Below are 24,029 nucleotides of genomic sequence, written 5' to 3' on the forward strand. Positions count from 1 at the left end.
ATCAATGCGTATTAAGGAGAACTGAGAGAGCCCACCAATCTATATTGTAGCTGACTGTTGCGGTATAAGTTAAGGAGCTCTGATCCCAGGCTGCGCACCCTAACTCCAGCGAACAGGGCAAGCTGCTGCTTTGTGTTAATGAACACCAACTCCAGCCCCTAAAACCGACTTCATTGGGAAGAAAATGTGTGGTGAAACTTGGAACTTAACAGAGATGCCTTTTTTACTCTGCAGACGTTGACGAGTGTGCGGAAAATATAAACCTTTGTGAAAATGGCCAGTGCCTGAACGTCCCCGGAGCTTACCGCTGCGAGTGCGAGATGGGCTTCACCCCAGCCTCAGACAGCAGGTCCTGCCAAGGTGGGTCGCCAGGCATCCAACTCATTTTCCAGTTGGATCAGCTACAGCAAATGAAACCATGAAAGGGGCTGGAATGGGATCCACCTGGAAGCAGAGTGCATAGCACATGCTGCACATATAAAAACCACTCGTTTAAGTGTGGATTATGGTGTGGAATGAATAATGAGGAAGGCCGGCTTTCATCTCTTATGAAATTTGTCTGGCCATGAGCCATCGTTGGAAGTTTGGCTGCTGCTGCTTCTTCTTCTTCTTCTTCTTCTTCTTCTTCTTCTTCTTCTTCTTCTTCTTCTTCTTCTTCTTTTTCTTCTCCTCCTCCTCCTTCCCCTCCTCCTCCTCTTCCTTCTCTTCTTCTTTCTTTCTTCCTTTTCTTCCTCCTCATCTCCCTTTTCTTTTTTAAACACCATTTCTTCTTTCTTCTCGTGTCACTAGATGAATGACAAGTGACCAGTTCTTCAGTTTTTTAATGGTGCTCTATGATTGTCTGCCTCAGACATCTGTACTTTTTTACATTTGGACAAGCCTAAGTAGCTTACTTCCAACATTTCCTTTTATGTTTGAGTTTGTGGTGTGTAATGTCTGAGACTGGGAGGCTCACACACCCATCATGGACTTGGTTGCCTCTTCTCAAGAGTAAAGAATAGGAAAGTCATTTATTTTTCCTTAAACATGGGGCTTGTGTCTAGCATTCTATTTGTCCAAGGAGGGGGATTGGATTTTCTGTCAAGTCTAAGATTGAATTCAGGTAACATGTAGTTTGGGGATCTGCATGCTATAGGACATACAATACAAATAAAGATTGAAAAGAATTTACTTTTGTTGTGAGACCATGGAGCTTCAACAAAATCTGTCGTTCATATGAACCCTACAAAAATAATTTTAGAAGAAGGTGGCCCCCTCAACTCTTACTCAGGCCCATCCTCTTCCTTCTCCTTTCTCCCCTCAAACTAACTGTGAGGCAAAGGTGATAAAAAAAGAAACAGATTTCAGGCCCTTCCCCTACCACCACAGTGCTAAAAAAAAATGGCAAGCACAGACACACAAACACATCATCAGTATCAAGCAAACACCAACTATGCTGGGGATGCTGAAAGCCCAACCTCAGCCGTCCCCCACCTCCCATCAGAGAGACCATAAGAGCTACATGTTGCCAGAGAGACGGTGAGGTTTGCCTGCCTGTTCAGCAGTATGGACTGCATCTGTGCAGGGAGGCAGGCGGAGGCCCTTGGGGAGGAGGACGTCCTTTGTGAGCAATACACTCTGCATCATTTGAAGTTTTGAGTGCTGATAGTACAAAGGCAATGTTTCTACATACTCTATCTTATACAGCTGCTGCATTAGCATAAATGGGATGCTTTTGATGAGGCTCGTTTAAGAGTGAAGTGTGTGCTTAGAGAGATGACTCCATTCTCTTTCCAACCACAGACTATCAACGGTTTAGTTGCAACCGACATGAAGAAACTGTTGCTCTCCCTCCTTAGAGAACTCCTTTCTTGCCCCAGCAAAGGACAAGATACATTTGAATATTGCCTGAACATTTAACCGCACCTTAAACCTAACATAGTTGAAACAAATTAGTGTAATAATTTAAATGACCAGAAGGCCCGTTTAAATTCAAGATTCAAAACAGCAGTTTGAAATGGCTTGTCCCGGAGCCTGCAAATTTGGCTCAGCAAGTAAAGGTGCTTGCCACCAAGCCTGGTGGCAGGAAGTCCATCTCCGGGATGCACGTGATGGAAGGAGAGAGCTTATTTCCACAAATCATCCTCTCTCCTCCACGTGCAAGCCCTGATGTGCACACTCATTTGCATGCACATATACACACGCACATGCTCAATAAATAAATGTAATAATTTTCTTTTAAAAAAAAAGAATGCTTTTCTCATCTAGCCTAAAATGTTACATGTGGGTAATTTGCATGTTAAATATTTTGGATTTTTATCTCTGATTACATGGGTGTATGTATGTTGTGGAGGAGGGTGGTATGTGTGTGCCTGTGAGTGCCAGTGCTGGTGCGCATGGATCCCAGAAGAGGGTATCAACCCCCTGGAGCTGGATTTACATGTGGCTGCGAGTCATTCAGCGTGTCTGCTAGGAATCGAACTCACGTCCTCTGGAAGAGTAGCACACAATCTTAACTGCTGAGCTGCCTCTCCAGCTCTGTTAGGAGAGATATTTTAATAAAATACATAATGGACCATGTTATTTCATGATATAAGGAACAGTTTTCTCTACGTGTTTTATAAGTGATCTTGTGGTGGTAGGTCAGATTATAAAATAAATAAAAATGTGAAAATGTTAAACACTTTTTACCAATATATTTAATGTCTAGTGTTATGTAACTTTATATTTCATTTTGCCAGTTACAAAACATGTAGTGTTTGTACTCATTAGGATCTTTCATTGGTTTTTGCTTTTTAAATTTTCAGTCATTTGATAGGTTTGCATTAAAAATTTTGTTTTTAGACAGGGTTTCTCTGTGTAGCCTTGGCTGTCCTGGACTCGATTTGTAGACCAGGTTGGCCTTGAACTCACGGGGATCTGCCTGCCTCTGCCTACTGAGTATACTCTATTTATACTGCCGAATCTAGCACTTCCTATTTGAGTGTATTGTAATTCATACCGTTTTAATATTAGAAGCTCAGGTCTGGGGTGTAGCTCAGTGGTTAAATCCCTTCCCTAGCCTGTGTGAGCCTGTGTTTCAGGCCCCTAGAACTGCAGAAGGAGGGGAAAGTATAATATGCCCATTTAACAAAATGGTACTTGTCATATCTTATTTTATGGATAAACATCCCTTACTTTCTATTTATACTATTTATATAGAAAAAATGTCAAAGAAAATATATTACTGCTTATAAATATCTGAGAATTTAGAAAATGTCCTTGTTACATATTAAAACCCTTAAATAACTTTGTAAAAAAGAGATGACCTTACTATTTTTTTTCTTTAGATATTGACGAATGCTCCTTCCAAAATATTTGTGTCTTTGGAACGTGTAACAATTTGCCTGGGATGTTTCACTGTATCTGTGATGATGGTTATGAACTGGACAGGACGGGAGGAAACTGCACAGGTACTGACAGCCAGGATCAACTGTGTTCTCATTGCTTGGCTTAAGTATCCCATGCTAAATATGTAAACTCTTCAAAATGTTATTGAGTTATCTGTGCACGTTTCCAATAGAGAAAAGCACATTTTGATACATTTACTTTCTACTCTGGAATGTATTCATGTTTAGATAAACAACATTGTTTGACACAAATTAGCAGCTTTAATGTATGTATGTGAGCATATATAAAATTTTACGTATATATGGTGTTTTCTTATTTTTAACAAAATTCATTATAAGCAAACCTTGCAAGTGAGAAAGAGCACACACTAAAATGAACTAGAAGTAAAGTCCAGGCATCTCAGGGAAGTGCTGTGTAGGCGGATCAGCCGCGCTGAGCTGTGGACCAGCCGCGCTGAGCTGTGGAGTTTCTTGAAACTTTAATCTTTTTAAAAGCAGATAAATTTTCTTCCTCAGAATGGCAACATATAATTGTTGTTTATATATTAAGATATCAAATGGCATTCTTGAAAATATCATTTTCTATGTGCTCCAGGCCTTTCTGGTCTACATAGTGAGTTTCAGGTGAGCCAGGGCTATATAGTATAGTCCTGATGTCTCACTCTACACAAGAGCATGTACGTGCGCTTCCCCCCCCCCATATCTTTCTCCCTCTCCCCCCCTTCTCTCTCTCACACTCACACAGGGGTGTGGGGGAGAGATGTATACCACACACACACACACACACATATACACCACGCACACACACACAGAGACATATACACCATGTGCATACACACACACACACACACACACACACACACAGATGTATACACCATGCACACGTGCAGAGCCCATATATAAAATCTTCACCATTGGAGAACCTATTTCAGGTTTATTATGAATCTTTATTTTCATTTTGATGAGTCCTTCACAGTGATCTTTAATGACTTGCAGAAAGGATCCACTCAGTTCCTTGGAATAGCACTTTGTACATGAAAGTCCATATGTTAACATATGCCTCTTAAATGTTCATAGATATTGATGAATGTGCAGATCCCATAAACTGTGTCAATGGCCTATGTGTGAACACGCCTGGTCGCTACGAGTGTAACTGCCCCCCTGACTTTCAGCTGAACCCCACTGGTGTGGGTTGTGTTGGTAAGTGAAAGCTAAAAGAAATAAATAAAGTCATATAGACAGAGTTGTATATTTGAACCCTAGTGACAATGAACCCTATGAATTTGCTAGCATTCATTTAAAGAAAAATTGGCTTAAGAAACACTTTAGGTGATTCCAAGTTTATAATGCAAAGAAAAGTTTTGAGTGCAAAACCAAGAAAGGGTGCAGTAGATGCTTGAGTTATTCATGACTAAATCCTTACTAAAATAATGAATTTTTTCAGTATAGATAGACTTAACCTTCTGTAAACTCTATTTAAAATTACTTTAAAACATTAAAAAATCCATTGAATGCAAATATTAAAAGCCAATGATCTTCTCAAGGATATATGAACCATAATTTTCTGTCCTGGTTTTATATGCCAAAGATATTATCACTCTGACTTTCATAGGTGTATGTAAGACTTCCATTGAAGTATTATTTGTGGGGACACAGACTTAGGAACCAATTTAGTAAACTGTACATATTTTTTTAAATGCACTTTGAGCTCTCGGGAAGCTGAGGCAGGAGGATGGTCTAGCCTGTGCTGCAGAGTAAATCCTCGTCTCCAAACAGTAGCAAGAATCATAAGCCCTCGGACACCATGGAACTCATGCAGTTTGTCCACAAAGCAAGTGTGAAAAGACACCCTCAGCTACATGACAGCAGTGTCCTTTATTTACATTTCAAGTGAGCACATTAATACTATTTTATGAGAACATGTGCAAGAGCTACTAGCAGGGCATCTGAAAAACAGGAATGGTGACTAAAGCTAAAAGATGGGAAAGAGAAAAGAAGAGATACTGAATGAATTCAAACCTAACAGGGGAGGGACCATGAGTTAACTCAGTTCTGTGTACCCAAGACTTGGCAGCAGAACCAAGCGAAAATAGCGTAGTATAATGAGAGGCAGCCAGATGGTTGTGCTGTGTGCAGCCAGAAGTGAAAGGTACTTCGTGAACCCATAAAGGCTTTCAAAATTCTCTGGTTGGGATGACACCTCTTGGGGGTGGCCTGGCCTAGAGCAGTTCTGAAGAATCACTTTGGCTACAAAGGCAAAAAACAGTCCGGACTTGGGCCAGGGATGAAAGCTGAGATCTGAGTTAGTAAACCATTGTAATAGTGAGGGTAAAAAATAAAAATAAAAATAAAGATGCTGATATCTGGGATTCAGGCTTAAGGGTACAAAGCATCGGTGAGGTCAGTGGCCAGGTCCAATTTTGAAGATAAAAAGTTATCAAGCCTTATTATTACTGGTGTGAAAAGGGTATGGAAGTAGAGGATCAGAAATGGCGGCGAGGCTGGACAGCTGAAAGAGACGGAAACTTCCACAGATTGAAACCCCCCAGGACTGAGGGAGATGGAGCCGTAGAACAGCACAGTATGTGGAGCAATGAGTATCCATCTTAACTGATAGAAAGCATAACTTGAAAATAACTAATAATGCTTAAGAAAGAAATACGCAGAAAGGTTTAGAACTCAGAAGAAAGGTCAGAGAGATCACTCAGGAGTAAAAGAAAAAAGTAGGATGTGAAGCCCTGGTTCACGATGGCAACTGTAAAGACAGGACAGGCTTTGGAGCAGCAGATTCTCTCACCATCGAGATCAAGTTTGACAGGCTTTAGACAGTCTGCAGATGCTGCAGTGAAGATGGAGATAAAACCATCGGAGGATGCAGGTGAAAGCAGAGCGGAACGACGTCATTAGCCTGCTGCAGGCTCAGTTGAGTTATGCTAGGTACAGCTCCACCTCTTCACAAACTCATGATCCAGATGAGTTACGCCCCATTCTCTCATAGTCACATTACTTGAAATGTCCAGCGCATCCCCAAATAAGTGCCCTACTGTCTCGTTTAGTCTATGAGTATACGGAAAACGGTCTGCGGTTTCTAGTGACTGCAGCCTGTCGTCACGTCTTAAGGTTGACTCCATCTTCAAAGTTTAAAAGCGAAATATTGTATTGGGCTAGGAATTGGGATGTATGTCCTATGTCGGTGTGCACAGCCTTGAACTTCGACCTTTAAATGCCTTCCTGAGTACTTCCTCCCATATCGGGGACCTCTTTAAGCTCTTCTGTCGCTCTGCAGACAACCGTGTGGGCAACTGCTACCTGAAGTTTGGTCCTCGAGGGGACGGGAGTCTGTCCTGCAACACAGAGGTCGGGGTAGGCGTCAGCCGCTCCTCCTGCTGCTGCTCCCTGGGGAAGGCCTGGGGAAACCCCTGTGAGACGTGCCCCCCTGTCAATAGCAGTAAGTATGGAGCGGAAGAGGAGGGAAGCACTCCTGTTCCGGGGATCTAGAAACAAGTTGCTATAGTATTCCTGCACTGCGGGCAGTGGGAGGGGTGGCTTTGGACGGCTGTCAAGGATGATGCTCAGCTCCGCCAAGAGCGTTTTATAGAAAAGGAATTTCAGTTTTTTCCTCCTATTTTTTTTCCATTATGTTTCTCTAAAATAAAATCATCATAACCACAATCCAATTTAAATGGTCATAATATCAATTCTTCATGGTATCATGGGCGAAGGCCATTCTTAGTTCCTCTTGGAGGTTGTTAGTTCAGGTTCATAGAGTGTGCCCTGGAGTCAGTCACAGAGCACTTTAAAGGGAAATGTGTGTTCTGATGTGCACCAAACCTAGACCTTTGTACCATAGGCTCCTGGCGTTTTGTTTTGTTTTTTATTTACTCACCAAAATATTTGTGATATTAATTATCTAAAAGCAAGTGTTTTCTTTAAAAACAAAAACAAAAAAACAAATGAATTTTGTTATCCCACTGCGTGACATTGGCAAAGTAATGATATTTCGGGGTAAAATGTGATATACATTACTGAAATACATTTGAAAGGACACAAAGAAAAATACTGACATCCCCTGAGGGTGTATGAGTTGAGTTTGGCAGTTGCCAAACCTTTGCTGATTGTCCCAACCGCTGGGATCCGGCACTCAAAGCTCTTGTTTTCCGTTGCTTTGTAGCTGAATACTATACCCTTTGTCCTGGAGGTGAGGGCTTTAGACCCAACGCCATCACAATCATCCTGGAAGGTAAGCTCACAGCCAACCCCATCATAATCATCCTGGAAGGCAAGCTCATGGCCGCTTGTCACATAGGGAAGCCATGGCAAAAGTCAGTGTGAAGCAGTGCCGGCCTCACAGGTAGGCGGTCTGCCCCACACGTGTTAAGCAACGGTTTTCCCAAGAAGTAGCCATCCGTTAGCAGCATCTGGTGTTCTGTTGTTATGCTGAGAACCCCTTGTTATGTTGTCCCCAGCAAATTACCCACAGCTTGCTCCCATTACTTTCCTCAGAAAACAGCAGTTCTGCAACAAAGGCAAGAAAATCAGTCAGAATGAACCCAGCACCTAAGGGCATTCCTTTAGGTGCACAGATGTCTGTGGTCCATATAAGATGTCACGTTTGAAAACTGCAGGATTGCCTCGTGGGTCCTGATATTTACTGTTAATGGGCTGCCTCTTCTTGCAGACATCGATGAGTGTCAGGAGTTACCAGGGCTCTGCCAGGGCGGAAACTGCATCAACACTTTTGGGAGTTTCCAGTGTGAGTGCCCACAGGGTTACTACCTCAGCGAGGAGACCCGCATCTGTGAAGGTGAGGGAAGCTGGGGCTGTTCCCAGCACAGTGGCCCTCCTCTTGTGGCCTTCACCCTACAGTGGGAGACTGCTGAGACTACTGGTAGCTTTTTTTTTTCTTTTCGTAGCTGTGCTGTTCCTTTGTATAGAGATAAATGCAATTTGCAGTTCGTTTGCAATGACTTACTGAATTTTTTCTGAGCAAGATGATTGGTGGAATATAAATTAAAAATGGAATTATGATATGAAAGTTAGTTGCAATTGAACATTGACAGTAATTTTATGTAGGAACAGGTAGACTTTGATGTGTCTGTTAGTTAATATTGGTCAATAATTTCTAGATGTTGGCTATAACATAAAGAAGTGGAAATGTGCAGATTCTTCCTTTCCCTGGGTCACCCGGCAGCTATAATTTTATTTTTAGGGCATCATCATTGCTTCTAGTTCTGGCTGGCAGTGTAACTTCCGGGTTTGTGTGGGATGGGGGGCTGTTTCCAAAGCTGAACATTAAGAATAAAAACATATTACTTCTGTTACAGCCATTAGCTTTGAACTTGTCAGCCAGATGCATCTTAAAAGAACTGTGATTTAATAAGGAAAGCTACTGGCAGCTACCCTGCACTGAGAACCCGTGAGGGGCTTCTAATGTGAAAGGAGGATCTCATAGCCTGCACTCAGTTTAAAGTTACTGTTAAAATTTAATTCAAATGGCATAGGAAAAAAAAAAAGGAACAGACTTCAAAGAAATTCCTCTTGGAGGATGTAAATGTCCACAAATGTATATAGACATGAGGCAAATTGGTTTTTGCCATTTAGTCTATTTTTATAAATCATAGTTTTTTGGGATCTGAGCGCTTTTTATCTTTTTTTTTTAAAGAAATATGTTAATGTGGCATGTAAATGTAAACACATCATTTGAGAGTGTTTTTTATTTCTGAATCATATAAGCATAGCACTAGGAGGTCATGTGTGCTCTGTTCAGTAAGCTACGCTGTGTAAACTCACAGGACAGACTTAACTCATTGACATCCTTGCCTGTTCTAGATATCGACGAATGTTTTGCCCATCCTGGTGTGTGTGGACCCGGGACCTGCTACAACACCCTGGGGAATTACACTTGCATTTGCCCACCAGAGTACATGCAAGTCAACGGAGGGCACAACTGCATGGGTCAGTAGCGATCACTGAGATTAGCTACTGGACTCAAGGCTGCTGGCTTTGTGCCTGTGGCACTTATGTTCTCAGGATCACTGTTCAGGAAATTTGGAAACCAAATCTTTATAAACGAGGAAGTATTTCAGAATCCTATGAACTGCTGTTCTAGCTCGAGCCTTTCTTAGCTTCCACCACATACCTATATCTTCCGTAATCCTGAGGTTTAAGAAAAAAATATTAAGCATTGGAGTTAAAGATCTTAGGTAATGTTGACTCTCTGTGTATGTAAAATGCATTTGTATAGATAAGAGGACATTTGAATTTCAATACTTCTTTCCTCACTTAAATTAGCTAATGGACGTTTTCCAATTAGATCAATATTTTAGTAGAGATATAAATACATGAAAAAAAAGTTTATCATCTCTGAAAAGTTATCCACAAAATACTTTGCCTAAAAGCAGGACATGCCCTTCTGAAAATGAGAATATCAAATGTTTCCCAGAGCGCTATCTCTCAGGAGATCTGGCTGCAAACGAGTTGGTTAGCCGCTGCTCCCTGCTCTCACTGCCTCGCTGACCATTTTCTCTCCATGTAGACATGAGGAAAAGCTTCTGCTACCGAAGCTATAATGGGACGACCTGCGAAAACGAGTTACCTTTTAACGTGACAAAAAGGATGTGCTGCTGCACATACAATGTTGGCAAAGCCTGGAATAAACCTTGTGAGCCGTGCCCAACACCAGGAACAGGTAAGCACCACGCCGCATGCTGTGCTGATTGTGACACACACAGTAACAGTCAGTGTGTTTGGTTGCCAGAGATGCTCAGTTCCTTAGATATCCAAAAGCATCCTGTGGCTCGGTTTCCCAAATGACATGACCCACTTTGGGAGCCAAAACCTAACTCCTGAGACAAATGTTGCATAAGCTCCAAATCTTGAAAAGAAGCACCATTGCTGGAGTTTATAGCTTTGGTCCATTTACAATCGTCATCAAATAATACTGGCCAGTTATTTAGTTATTTATTCATCAAATGAATTTACTGAGAAACTACTATATAGCTGGGAATGGTGGCACACACCTTTAATCCCTGCACTCGGGAGGCAGAGGCAGGCAGATTGCTGTGAGTTTGAGGCCAGCCTGGTCTATAACACGAGTCTAGGACAGCCAAGGCTACACAGAGAAACCCTGTCTCAAAAAAACAAAAAAAGAAAAAGAGAAAAAAGAAACTACTGTCATTATGTTTGATATATTTTAGTACCAAGTAACTTGAAAGTTAGAAACTTCAATAATAGTTTAAATTAAATCTTAAAAAATATGTAGTAAAAAAGTATTTGATGAAGAAGCTTTGCTTGAAAAATATGTTTTAAAAGGTATTTGATTAGAAAAACTGCATAAAATGGCCCGTTAATTATGTTTCCTGTGCGCCTTATCCCACAACACAAAAGGAACTTTTACATGACAATGTGTCTTTAAATTGCTTTAATATTGTATGTGTTTTCCTTTATGTATTTCTTTGTGCCTGGTACCTGCAGAGACCAGAAGTGAGCCTTGAATCTCCGAGAACAGGAGTTAGAGCCGGTTGTGATCTGCCATGTGGGTGCTGGGAATGGAACCCAGAAGAGTAGACAGTGTTCTTAACCACTGAGTCATGTCTCCAGCCTGGCCTAGGAGGATTTTTCACTAGCACAATTCCACTGAAAGAAAAAAAAAAAGAGAGAGAGAAACATCACAGAGACAAGAATAGCAACCACCTGCCTATCACTCTTTGTCTAGACTTTATGTGGCTTAGAGGATGATAATTTTTCATACCTACAGACACTGAAAGTTGAAGGAGCTGATAGGACAGATGAGAAGCCGATGCTGTGTTGTTACCAAACATTGACACGGCGGGCACTCAGACACTTCACTTACAGGAGTGCTAAAATGAACTCAAGGGGAGAGGCGCGGACAAAGTGGTGACTCAAATTCAGCAACATGGTACTTTTTCCATCACTGTGACAAAATACCTGGGAGACCCATCCCAGGGACCACAGATTTATATTGGCTCATGGTTCCCGTCATAGCAGGGAAAGCCGAGCAGAGCAGTTAGGTCCAGGGGAGCAGAAGCTTAAGGCGGCTGCTGACTCACAGGGTTTAGCCCAGGAGGCAGAGGATGAAGGCAGGAACCAGAAGCAGGTGTGACCCCCTAATGACACCCACCCCTTGACTGACTTCCACCAGGCATTCCCAACCGCTGAATGCTCTACAGCCTTAAAATAGCAGCCTTGGTATAAAAATAGAGGCCAAATGTTGAACAGGTGAGCCAGGCGGGGTCACCTGAGGTCCACATCATGGCAGCTTCCAAACGGGTGTGCTTAGCCTTCCCCTACCTGCTGTTCCGTAAGCTGAAGACATTCTCACAAGTCTCAGTTAGAAAGCTCCATAAGTCAAGATCCTAGCTTACTGGTTTGGGAAAATAAATGTCATTTTCTTTGTGAAAGGAAATAAAGGGCTTAGATTTGGGAGTTGGATCTGCATGTACATAAAAGCCCTGTCACTTGTGTGATCCAAGAAGAGGATTTACCATTTATGATGACTCCTTCTCTGGAAAATGGGATAATTAACAGTGGCAAGGGCTATTCCGTGTGGGTACCATGATGTTTAAGGAGCTGCGATAGATAAACAGATGATACATACATACATACATACATATATACACACACACACATACATACAAAGATAGATTGATAGAAAGATGATGGATAAATAGCTACATAGATAGATGGCTACATAGATAGTTACATAGATACTTACCTGGAAGTGGCCAGGCTATTAGAAACCATTGAATTAAACAACTCTGTATTTATTGATAGAAAAAAACTACAAAATCCTTACACTGTTGGAATTTAGAGTCCCATTCCATAGATGTTTTTAACACTGCAGTCCTAGGAGTTATGTATACTTGTGTCATAACAGACATCTAAAACATATTGCCCCAATCAATCAGTGTTCCTTTACTTTTCTGCAGATTTGGTGAGTTATAGGTAAGAATAGCCCTTATAGTCCCCACTTTATCTAATGATGAATCGTTCCTTTTATTTCTCAAAATTCCATCTCAACAGGTAGGCTCATTTTAAAAAAAAAAAAAAGACAAAAAGACAAAAATCTCACCTCATCCATGGGTCATCTCTGGCCTTTGCCTCCACTGTAAAACCTTTTCTACACATCAGTGCCTTGTGCAATAACAGCCTCTTTGTGTATTTCTATTATGCTTTTAAATTTTTTAGGGGTGTGTGTGTGTGTGTGTGTATGTGTGTGTGTGTGCGCACATGTGTGTATGTTGTGAGTGCGTGTGCATGTACGTGTGTGTAGGTGTGTGTGTTTGTGTGTATGTGTGCATGTGTGTGTGTGTGTGTGTGTGTGTGTGTGTGTGTGTGTGTGTGTAGGTCTGAGGAGGACAACTTTGTGCAGTGGGTTCCAGGGGCCCCACCTCAGGTTATCAAGCTTAATCAACAAGAGCTTCTACTCCCGAGCCATCTAAGTGGCTTGAATTAGACCATTATTGAAGCTCTTTGTATTATAAGGGAAAAAAACAATTTAATTGCCAAATACGTTTTCTCCTTTTAAATATTTTGCTTACCTCCTGCTGTCAGATCAATAAAAGTTAATAGCAGAAATGACAGTGGTAGAGAGTGCCTAGATGGCCCCTTGGCAGAAACAGACATTGTTATCAAATGCATATGATTACAACCTAAAAGACTGATCGGTTGTGAATTATAAAACAATGCCCTTGGTGAAAATAATGGTGTAAAAGATATTTTCAATGTGTCTAACAATGTTAAGAGCTCCTGCCTTTGTTTCTGTTCTGCAGCTGACTTTAAAACTATATGTGGAAATATTCCTGGATTCACCTTTGACATCCACACAGGAAAGGCTGTTGGTGAGTTTGTTCCCCTTATATTTGTGAATGCACATATACATGTGTAAACATATGCATACATGTCATATTTTGTACATGCGTCCCAATATAACCACAAAAATGTAACAATCTGGACTCTAGGCTAATGTGATTAGTTGCCTGACCAAAGAAACCACGCTTATAGAGGTCACCTAAGTGTTAAAAATGGTATTATATCCGTTAGCATAGCCTAGCAATTAAATTATGATAATTACTTGACACTCTCAAAATTCCATGCATACCATGAAAAATTTGAGTTTCCCTCGTCATGCATGTTGTCTTACATTTTGTGTATGTCGGGGTGATGTACCTCATGAATATATGTGTGAGTACCTATGTACAGGTGTGCCAGTATTTGCAAAGGCCAGAGGCTGACATCTGACATCTTCTCTCAACCCTCTCCACACTATTTTCTGAGACAGGGTCTCTCACTGAAACTAAAGGTTCCTTTACCGCTAGGCAGGCTGGCCAGGCACTCCAAGGATGCCCGTGTCTGATCCTCCCCTCTCAGCCCTGGCGTTACAGACGCATACCACTCTTTCCAGCCTCTATGTGGGTGCTGGGGATCCGAACCCTCGTCCGCATGCTTCCACGGGTTCACTTACCCACCACAGGACCTATTTAACCTTTTCAAAAGTCCATCTTTAGCCTCCAGTATATTTTTATATCAGTTCCCTTCCTTTGGTCTCATTATGAATTTACAGAACTCCTTTTCAGATAAATTACTTCCTTCTGAATGGACTCCCAGTTGCTAGCTCTATTTCCCCCATCGCAGTTTAAGCAATATAATTTTAAGTCCCTATGAGGCAACATGCTAGAGCCTGTGCATAACAAAATACATCGACTTAGGGAAATGTAACTTTATCAGATGAATGGCAGCTGTTCGGGTGACTTGACATAACTTGTGGTTAGGGCTTGATTCCTTATGGGGGAGGGGCGTCCCTTGCCTTATTGCCACTTAAGATCTGCTGTGTTTTACCAACCGCCTTCATTTTCCCAAAGCTCTTTAGAGAAGCTAACTGCCCTGTGGTCGCTAGTTCTTCAGAAGCCGCAAGACTGTTTATGCCAGGTTGCAGTTGACTTGAACAGAGTGTATATTTTCATTTCAGGCTACCCATAGCATCATTTTAAGGTACGATGGTATGTATGCGGTTTATCAGAACCACGTACATCTTACCAAATCCATTCAATTTCAGACATTGACGAATGTAAAGAGATTCCAGGCATTTGTGCAAACGGTGTGTGCATTAACCAGATCGGCAGTTTCCGCTGTGAATGCCCGACAGGCTTCAGTTACAATGACCTGCTCTTGGTCTGTGAAGGTAATCTTAGAAATACATGCCCAGCCTCCAAAGACTTTGCCATTCGTAAGTGGCTTCTAGGCGGCCTTCCGGTTCTGTGTCGTCTCTTCTGTAGTATTTTAAGAGTTGAGCATGGAAGTTGGGGAAGTGAGTGGGACCCTAAAGCAACAGTGGAAGACTGTTTACCTGGACCCATTGCTCTTGCAGACATCGACGAATGCAGCAACGGCGACAACCTGTGCCAGCGCAATGCAGACTGCATCAACAGCCCTGGCAGCTACCGCTGCGAGTGTGCGGCTGGCTTCAAACTCTCTCCCAATGGGGCCTGTGTAGGTAAGCAAGAGGCCGGCGATCACCAACCACAGCAATCTGTGGGTTCCCTGTGCTCGGAGGGCTCCCTTGCTTTCTCCCCACAAAAATGTTTTAAGGATGATTTTAGAAAGATTGTCTAACTCAATCTATTCATCATGCCAAAACGCTCCCACCGTAGCTTTCAGATTACTTTGTTGGGAGGAGAGGTTGCTTTGGTGAGTTTCTCTGGTATAAAATAGAACCCTTGAGGTCCTAGTCAACCTACAAAAATGGCATGACTGAAAAGAGGGGCTTGGGTACTTGAAAGGCTTGCTTATTTTGATTGAGCTATTGTTCTGGTTCGTTCTCAGCCTGCCTATCATAATTAATAACAGGTTAGAGGAACACGTCTGTGAAAAACGAAGGAACCTTAATAAAAATCAGATATGTATAACATGTGTCCCTCTCCCCCCCCCCCCTTTTTTTTGTGTTTGTTTTAGATCGCAACGAATGTTTGGAAATTCCTAATGTTTGCAGTCATGGCCTGTGCGTTGATTTGCAAGGAAGTTACCAGTGCATCTGCAACAATGGCTTCAAGGCTTCTCAAGATCAGACCATGTGCATGGGTAAGAAGGGGGGTGATCTGAGGCTGGGGCTTAGGAACAGGCGATGGTGCCACCACAGGACCTCAGCAGCTACCACTTCTCTGCCTTGCTAAGCGGGTTAAGGCGTTGATGTAAGATTTGCAATCGGGGACAAACCATCCATCGTAGGCTCTTCAGCCCAGTGATTGTCAACGTTTTGTACCGGAGGTTCACTGGCATGGTGTTTATTTGCATACACTCAGGCTAGGTGGAACTTACCACGCAACGTGAATTTGGGAGTGCAAAGGAGTAATAAGGGTGACAATATTAACATAAAGACTGTGCAAATACACATCCTTTTAATTATAAACGATAGTTTAGGATTAAGCATCATCATTTGAGCTTTAGCTCTTAAAGTGATTGCAGAAATGAACATAGCCAGAGTCTTTAAAAATCCCCAGTAGCCAACATAACAGCTAGTTAATGGATGAGAGTCCGGTTTATGTGTTTCCAGAGGCAGATGGGCAAGGTCCCTGAAGCGGGGACTACATAGAATGCCTTAACTCTGATGTCAGACAGAACTCTGTTCCCCCCACACCACACTATCCCCAAGTTCCTCTGTATGCTTCCTATTTGAAAGAGGAAAATCAGATTTAAAATATGTGGTCACTTGTATGTAGCACATTCTCCGTGTGGGAGAGCCAGGGCTGTACACCCACTCTTTGGGGGTTCTAGGTTCTCGGTAGGTGCACTTTAAAATCAGGTTTCAGTAGTGGGGAGTCGTTTCCTTCATGGAATATCTGTGCAATGAGGCGCCTGTGCAGAAAGTCTCGGTCCACTCACTGCATACTGAGTGCACCTTTCCGCCACCGCCCACCCCCAGAGCGACAGAGGAAAATCTCTTAATTGGTGTTATGCAAAAGGTATCCCAGGCTAGTTGGTGCTTATGCAAAGGGTATCCCAGGCTAATTGGTGCTTATTCGAAGGGAATCCCAGGCTAATTGGTGCTTATGCAAAGGGTATCCCAGGCTAATTGGTGCTTACGCAAAGGGTATCCCAGGCTAATTGGTGCTTATGCAAAGGGTATCCCAGGCTCTGGTCCCGTGTGCATGGACGTTGTGAAAATGCTTGCTTACAGGTGACACTGGGGGATGGGAGGTTTCTCCTTCTATACTCTCTCAGAGAGTGTAATCTGACACACACACACACACACACACACACACACACACACACAAATCTGTGATACATATGACTTAGAAATACACATGGGAAGAATCTGTCCCTATGCTAGCAGTCCTCCCATGAGAAAAGTCAATCAGAGCCTCAGACCTCCAGACACAGCTCTCCTCCTAAGGACCTGTGTGTGTCCCTTGTATGGTGGCTGTGTGGGCCTTGAAGGCACTCTAGCTAGCCCAAGCATGAGAAACATGGCTCTGCCAGGCCTTGCCCCTTCCCCCACTCTACCCCCCCTCACCTCCCCCTGCCTTACTAAAAACCCTTAGATTACATTAGCTAAAGCCGGCCACCAAGGTCTATTCCCTTATTTGGCCACTTCCTCTTCCTGAGGCTGACCACCAAGGTCCAGCTGTCAAAGTATTCAAGTCCAGCAATCAGAAGCCTCCTTTTGGCTGCCCTAACTCACATGCCTAACCAAGCAACCCAACTCATCCTAACACAGGGTTTCCCCTTTTACCTTTATAAACTGTTGTTTGCCTGTGGGCCATATCTGTCTTCTCTCTATCCAGAGGCAGTCCTCCAGGATAAATACCCCTTTTCCCCTCTCTCTCATTCCCTTCCCCTTCTCCCTCACCTACCATCTTCTGTCTTTGTCTCTTATTCCCTGCCCTTTGTCCCTCCGGGGCAAACACATCTCCTTTCTGCTGAGAACTTGGTCTTGGCGGGGTCCTGAGCTGATACCAATGCTGTCTCCTGTCATGGATAACATTGCCAACTATTCTCAGCAGGATTTTTGGAAAGCTTATGACTAAATTCTATAACTCCTATTTGGTTTTCACTATCTCATTGAAGGGACTAAAGTTTTCCTTATGAAGTTAGCATATATAAATTCTTTAGCAAGTGTTAACAATGCTTTGAAATTTGATAAGCAAACCAGTTCATTGCAGCATCTCTGGCAGCGACCTTTCTACTCATTGTTTCCGAGACTTGTATATACCAGGCAGTAATCAAGCTGTTTTTCTCTTTTGTATTTATGATTCGTCCCCCTTTTTTACATTCTTATTTTTATCAATAAGTAAATAAATAAATGGGTCCCTGGCACTTATCCTGAGGAGAATCTAAATGATGACGTAGTGAGTGAGAGCCAGAAAGTGTTACAGGCAAATAACTGGCTCTGGTTCAAAGTTGAGCTCTTCTTGGCAGATGTGGATGAGTGTGAGCGGCAGCCGTGTGGAAACGGGACTTGTAAGAACACCGTGGGATCCTACAATTGTCTGTGCTACCCTGGCTTCGAGCTCACTCACAACAACGATTGCCTGGGTAAGTCTTTGTCTCCATCTGTCCTTGGCTCTCTTTTACCCCAACGGAATGTACTGGAATAAAAATAAAGAACGCAGGTGACTTTTGTTATCAAACTTGCAAACGTGCCAGAAGATAGGCCAAGCCACTGAGCACTCTCCAGTCACCTTTGGACGTTTGTTGCCCTCAGTAATCTCAAGGCCAGGTGCTGTTTCCAGCCCTTCCTCACAAGCCCAGTCCGTCAGGATGAAAGGTCCTTGAGACGCTTGTAAATGGGTCAAGACTGCTTTATAGCTTTAGGCTCTCTGTCTCCTCTTGGTAAAACAGAGAAAGTCTGTTATTCCCATGTTACCACATATATGTTATATGAGTTCATATAACACGAGTGTCCGTGGCTTCAAGTTTTCTTGTCCATCAGTTTCAAAAGCCTGCATGCCTTTCCCCACAAAAATATGATGCGCGGTGAACATGTTTTGAGAGGGGACCCACAAACCACACCTGTGCTCAGTATAAGATTTCAGTTTTGCCTCACACTGTGTTACTGATGGGGTGTGGGACTTAATGCTGGAGAAGGTACCCTGAGGGGGTGGAGTGAATATAAGACAGCCGGTCACACTGGTGTATTCCATTTGTCATTTGAATAGGATCCTTAAGTCCAGGTAAAGGATCTATAAATTATTCAGTCAAGTTACATTCCACAGTCTGCTCTCCTCTGTACAAAGCAATGGTGTTCCACTGTGGGAAAATGGGAAGTTTCACCTTCAACCTTCCCGCTTTACCTGTGATAGCTCACGCCCTTGAAAAATGAGGGCACCCTGTGTGTCCTTGTTAACGGCTCAGTCCTCACAACATGTGCCATCTTTCTTTTCTGTGATTAAAGTAGTATAGAGATTAGAGTAGTATGCAGATCAGTGTAGAGATTAAAGTTGTGCAAGTGTGTGCCAACAAGAGTGTTTTCAAGCTTGAGCTTGTGAAGCGCTGCTGTGCAGACGCGCCCTCTGACACGCTGACTCCTCCCTGCTTACAGACGTAGACGAGTGCAGCTCGTTTTTTGGCCAGGTGTGCAGAAACGGACGGTGCTTCAACGAAATCGGCTCCTTCAAGTGTCTGTGCAATGAGGGTTACGAACTTACTCCAGACGGCAAAAACTGTATCGGTAAGACACTGGACAGTTGCTCATCTCGATGGTGTTTTGTTCCCTGGGACAGCATGAGCCCCGCAGGCACACTTAGCTTATCCACATTTTATCATCAGATCACATGACCACCATGGCCTGTGTCGGGGGACATTTCAGTCTAAGGTATTAACCACCAGTTGGGAATGCGTCATCACAGGGGGACTTTTTAATCAGAGACTGTGCTTGAGGCTGTCTCAATAAAAGTACATGAAGAGACAAATCAAAAGAACTGATGGTCTTCCTCCCAATAACCAACCATGATACCGGAGGAGTGACAGGGTGACCCAGCAGATCAAGGGCCCGAGTGGAATCTGTGTTACTGTCATTGACAGTGGTCTTTCTCTCCACAGATACTAATGAGTGTGTTGCGCTTCCCGGCTCTTGTGCTCCTGGGACCTGTCAGAATTTGGAGGGATCCTTCAGGTGCATCTGTCCCCCCGGATATGAAGTGAAAAGCGAGAATTGCATTGGTGAGGCTCGAGTTCATTCTGAGGTCATGAGGTGTGCGGGAGAATCAGGCTTAGTCCAGGCTCTGTGGGGACCTCAAATCCTAGCCACCATGTGCACGCTGGCCTCAGGAGTTAAACGTGGCTGCCTGCGTCTGTTTTATTGAACCGTCAGAAATGGTTGAGTTGTAGAGTGTTGGCAGCTTTGGGGTGTGGCCTTGTTTTTATCAACAAAAATCTTACTGCTACTCAAAGGATTTTCATTATACTCTGTATCTATGTTCTAAATGTCGATAGAGACTATCCATTGAATGTTAAAATGTCTGCAATGTAATCTTTGTCTCACGATTTTAAAATGGCTATTAAAAGTATCTAGGCTCCTGAAAACTTGAAGCAGAAGAGGATTCTCTTGACATTTCCCTTTTTGGGAAGGCTTTACTTATATAAAAATAGAAAATATTAATCTCTTTGTCATAGTTGATATCCCCTAATGGAGCTGCCAGCACAGGAGAACACTGTTCAGCCTCAAAATGGGGTCTCAGAATGCCCGGTAGACACGATGAGGGCGACCTTCACACAGACCACTTTATTTCACTTTTTGTAAATTGTTGTTACAGCATGATTGTCATTCAACGCAGCAGCATTAACTGAGCCTTTGCTAGCACGATAGGATTGCACACCATATGATTGTCTCTTGAGGTTTTTATTGCATCACCCTTGGCGAGATTCTAAAGACAACTGGCTCTGCTGTTCATATGCAAGGCAGTTACAAAGTGAAAAGGGCCATTGGCTTCATAGTACTTAATTATATATCAGACCACGTGATTAGATATTATAGGTATCCTTAGTCATTCTGGATAGTATATATAGTTTATTATAAGATTGGATCTTATTTTGCTAGCCAAAGTAATAATAAACGTAGTCGAATCAACTTGGTAAAAAGTTTCTTGGAAGCTTAAGATTGTCTCTGCCATATTTTTATTTTGTTCTGGGTATATAGGAGAGGAATTTTTATTTGTGTATATGTATAAATAGATGAGTTTACAATGAAGTAACAAAGACGTTTTATAGTCCAGCAATTACTTTCTTTAAAACTAACAGTATTGACCACAGTACTACATGTGTATTTATGTGGGGGGAGGGGAAGGGGTGTGTGTGTGTGTGTGTGTGTGTGTGTGTGTGTGTGTGTGTGTGTGTGCAGAGGGTAATAATTGTGGCAGATTTGTATGTGTAGTGTACAAGTGGTGTGGTATGTATTTGGCCTACAGCGGGTGATATATTTGTATATGTGGTATGTGCGTATGCATTTAGTCTATTAAATAAGTATCCTCTTACACACACACACACACACACACACACACACACACACACACGACTGAAAATCAACGGGAAGGATTCCTTATTTTAAAGAATCATTCTGGGAGCTGAGGAATGATAGTCTCATGTCTGCCTGAGTCCTAGTCCCATTGACATAGATGATCGAGTACAGTCAGTGTGTGAGTAGGAGGGTACCCTTGGCGGCAGTGTGTGTGTGTGAGTAGGAGGGTACCCTTGGCGGCAGTGTGTGTGTGTGAGTAGGAGGGTACCCTTGGCGGCAGTGTCTGTGTGTGAGTAGGAGGGTACCCTTGGTGGCAGTGTCTGTGTGTGAGTAGGAGGGTACCCTTGGCAGCAGCGTGTGTGAGTAGGAGGGTACCCTTGGCAGCAGCGTGAAGAGCAGAAGAGAGAAAAGATGCACAAGCTGGTGAAGAGGTGTTCAGTAACTGGGTGGTAACCAAAGGTGTGTAGAAGGTACTGAGGAGTGGATTTCCAAAAGAGGCGTTTGGGAGGGGTTCCAGGGGTAGAGGCTGTTTTAGTACCAAGTCTGTGAGGTGTGTAAGTTGTCACGTCAGGGAAGCGGTGAAGTCTCACCTCTAGTGATCAAGTCTTAGGACCTGGAAGTGGTCATGGAAAGCTCTGGTATGTGGTTGGCTGAAATTGGATGTGACCTTTCACCTTTAAAGCAATAATTTCCTGTAAAAGAGTCAATTTTCTATGTACACCGTATCATCTCTAGTACCATTAATAAGCAACCTTTAATTAATGGCTGTTGCAGTCCAGGCAAGTAGATATCTTCAACTATGGGACAGAATATTGATTAACAAGCTCTCACTGCTCTGCAGATATAAATGAATGTGACGAAGACCCCAACATTTGCCTTTTTGGTTCCTGCACCAACACCCCCGGAGGCTTCCAGTGCATCTGTCCCCCTGGCTTCGTCTTGTCTGATAATGGGCGGAGATGCTTCGGTGAGCTGTGACTGACCCCTCTGTCATCATCTCTCCTCATCATGCTGGGGCTTTGTGATAACAAAATAGTGTCTGTTAGCAATACACTGTCTGCAGTTGCAACATGGTCTTTTCAAGAGTGTCTCAGATGGGCAGCTCTCAGAACACTCTGCTAACATTGTTAATGTGTGTTTCTAGGTTTTATGCTAAAAGAAAAATTGTTTCGGTTTGCCATTTTCATTTCGTTGCTGGCATGGGCTGTTATTTATCAGTACATGACTTGCCTCAGGCATAGTTTAATTTACTGAAAGTTAAGTTCACTGTTTTCATACAGCTTTAATGTGACAGTAAAACAGGGAGACTGTGGGAATCTTTTCCCAACTGTGGCTGATTTTACAAATCCCTAAACACACCATAAAAATATTTTAGATATAATAACATTTTATACGCAGATCAATTTAAACCAGCAAATGAAAGTGAGCCATGAAGAATGTTCAGGCCTGTCCCTTAACTACTGATCTAGCAGTGTGTCTTGCCCATGAGGAATGTTTGGTCAGAACCAGTTGTACCCATGTTGTCCCGCCTGTCTAAAGAACAGTGAGGAGCTGTGCTGTTTGCTTTCCTGACTAGATACTCGCCAGAGCTTCTGCTTCACCAACTTTGAAAATGGCAAGTGTTCTGTACCCAAAGCCTTCAACACCACCAAAGCAAAATGCTGCTGCAGCAAGATGCCCGGTGAGGGCTGGGGTGACCCGTGTGAACTGTGCCCCAAAGATGATGAAGGTGAGAGTAACAGCAGAGAGAACGTTGTGCTGTGACTATGTGGAGGGTGAAATTATACCTTCGTATAGAACTCTATCAGTTGTCCGGGGAAGCAGCTACTTGGCAAGACCTCCTCCAGCATTTACTGCATCCAGCATGTGTACACCAAGACTGCCCACTTACTTTTCCTTCCAAAGAGTTAGTATCACTTGCTTTTTGAACACTGGACTGCAGAGGTAGGGGCAGAAGATGCAAGAAGAGAGTGGAAATTAAACTCCACATTGCTTTACGAGTCCCAAGTTGGCAGTGCTAAACTTGGCAACAGAACACAGACCTAACACCTGCAAGGCTGGACTTCAAACCATACCATCAAATAGAAATAATTAAAATCTTATGTCAGTACAATTTCGTGGTCTGTGGTTCTAAAAATATTACATAAAATTCTGAGAAATGTAATCAACATGGTGGCCCAACAGCTTCCCAAGCATCCATCCGCACCAGGGAACCGTAGGGCAATTCCCAGCAAGATCAACCTGGGGAGAGTCACTAGAATAAAAATAGTTTCTGTGTATAAAGGACATGGAAGTTTTGGGATTTCTTAGTGTTAGACAGACAGACCTAGAGTCCCCAGATTGATGGTACCCTGCCCAGTAGTAGCTCAGACAGTCTTCCCTGAGTACGTCCTGGGTTGGTTTAAAGAAAACCATGGCCAGGTACAGTGGTATGCACCCCAGCACTCAGGAAGCAGAAAGCAGGCCCATCTCTGTGAGTGCAAGGCCAGCCAGGTCTACAGAACACATTCCAGGCTCTGTTTCAAAACAACATGCCAGAAAAAAGAAAAAGAACTCTTGTTAAAAGTGGGTTTGTATAGAGTTAACTGGTTCTAAAATGAAGCTATTTAGTAATGGAGAATCTGTTTCTCTGTAGTTGCATTCCAGGATCTGTGTCCGTATGGCCATGGGACAGTCCCTAGTCTGCATGATACACGGGAAGGTAGGCTTTGACGCATTTTACTCCTGCTGTCACATCTTATACAAACAGATGAAATTTTCATTTATTTTATAAATCATGCTAGTTTTAGTATAGTCTTATAATTAAAGGATCTATGTAATAGTTTATGAACTATATATATATTGTATGTATCATATGACTATACTGACACGTTAAATATATGTTCTTCTGACAAAAGAAATATGTATGTTCCATTCATGTCAGATGTGTGTTTGGTAAATGTCAATATATTAGCACATCTATTTGCATGAGGAAGCTCACGGGCAGTTTTATGCCGTAGATGTCAACGAGTGCCTCGAGAGCCCAGGCATTTGCTCAAATGGTCAATGTATCAACACTGACGGGTCTTTCCGATGTGAGTGTCCAATGGGCTACAACCTGGATTACACTGGAGTCCGGTGTGTAGGTGGGTATTGGCTCTGTTTTATGCAATTTAATGTTTTGTTTTACTCTCCTATTGGTCCAGAGACCC

At 42.9% G+C, this 24,029-nt stretch overlaps 1 protein-coding gene across 1 annotated transcript in view; it reads left to right on the forward strand.

Annotated features, from left to right (window-relative positions):
• FBN2 (fibrillin 2) overlaps nucleotides 1-24,029 on the forward strand; it is a 206,384-nt gene that overhangs the window by 150,027 nt on the left and 32,328 nt on the right. Inside the window, exons 34-52 of the mRNA XM_084778399.1 lie at nucleotides 235-360; nucleotides 3,309-3,431; nucleotides 4,446-4,568; nucleotides 6,655-6,816; nucleotides 7,540-7,608; nucleotides 8,047-8,172; nucleotides 9,198-9,323; nucleotides 9,904-10,056; nucleotides 13,160-13,228; nucleotides 14,443-14,568; nucleotides 14,755-14,880; nucleotides 15,339-15,464; nucleotides 17,802-17,918; nucleotides 18,925-19,053; nucleotides 19,425-19,544; nucleotides 21,680-21,805; nucleotides 22,415-22,567; nucleotides 23,474-23,539; nucleotides 23,838-23,963. Coding sequence (XP_084634525.1) covers nucleotides 235-360; nucleotides 3,309-3,431; nucleotides 4,446-4,568; nucleotides 6,655-6,816; nucleotides 7,540-7,608; nucleotides 8,047-8,172; nucleotides 9,198-9,323; nucleotides 9,904-10,056; nucleotides 13,160-13,228; nucleotides 14,443-14,568; nucleotides 14,755-14,880; nucleotides 15,339-15,464; nucleotides 17,802-17,918; nucleotides 18,925-19,053; nucleotides 19,425-19,544; nucleotides 21,680-21,805; nucleotides 22,415-22,567; nucleotides 23,474-23,539; nucleotides 23,838-23,963 — 2,292 coding nt within the window. The remainder of the gene's footprint in view (nucleotides 1-234; nucleotides 361-3,308; nucleotides 3,432-4,445; nucleotides 4,569-6,654; nucleotides 6,817-7,539; nucleotides 7,609-8,046; nucleotides 8,173-9,197; nucleotides 9,324-9,903; nucleotides 10,057-13,159; nucleotides 13,229-14,442; nucleotides 14,569-14,754; nucleotides 14,881-15,338; nucleotides 15,465-17,801; nucleotides 17,919-18,924; nucleotides 19,054-19,424; nucleotides 19,545-21,679; nucleotides 21,806-22,414; nucleotides 22,568-23,473; nucleotides 23,540-23,837; nucleotides 23,964-24,029) is intronic.

This window comes from Acomys minous, assembly GCF_964271855.1.
Source record: "Acomys minous genome assembly, chromosome: 4".
Classification (NCBI taxonomy): Eukaryota; Metazoa; Chordata; class Mammalia; order Rodentia; family Muridae; genus Acomys; species Acomys minous.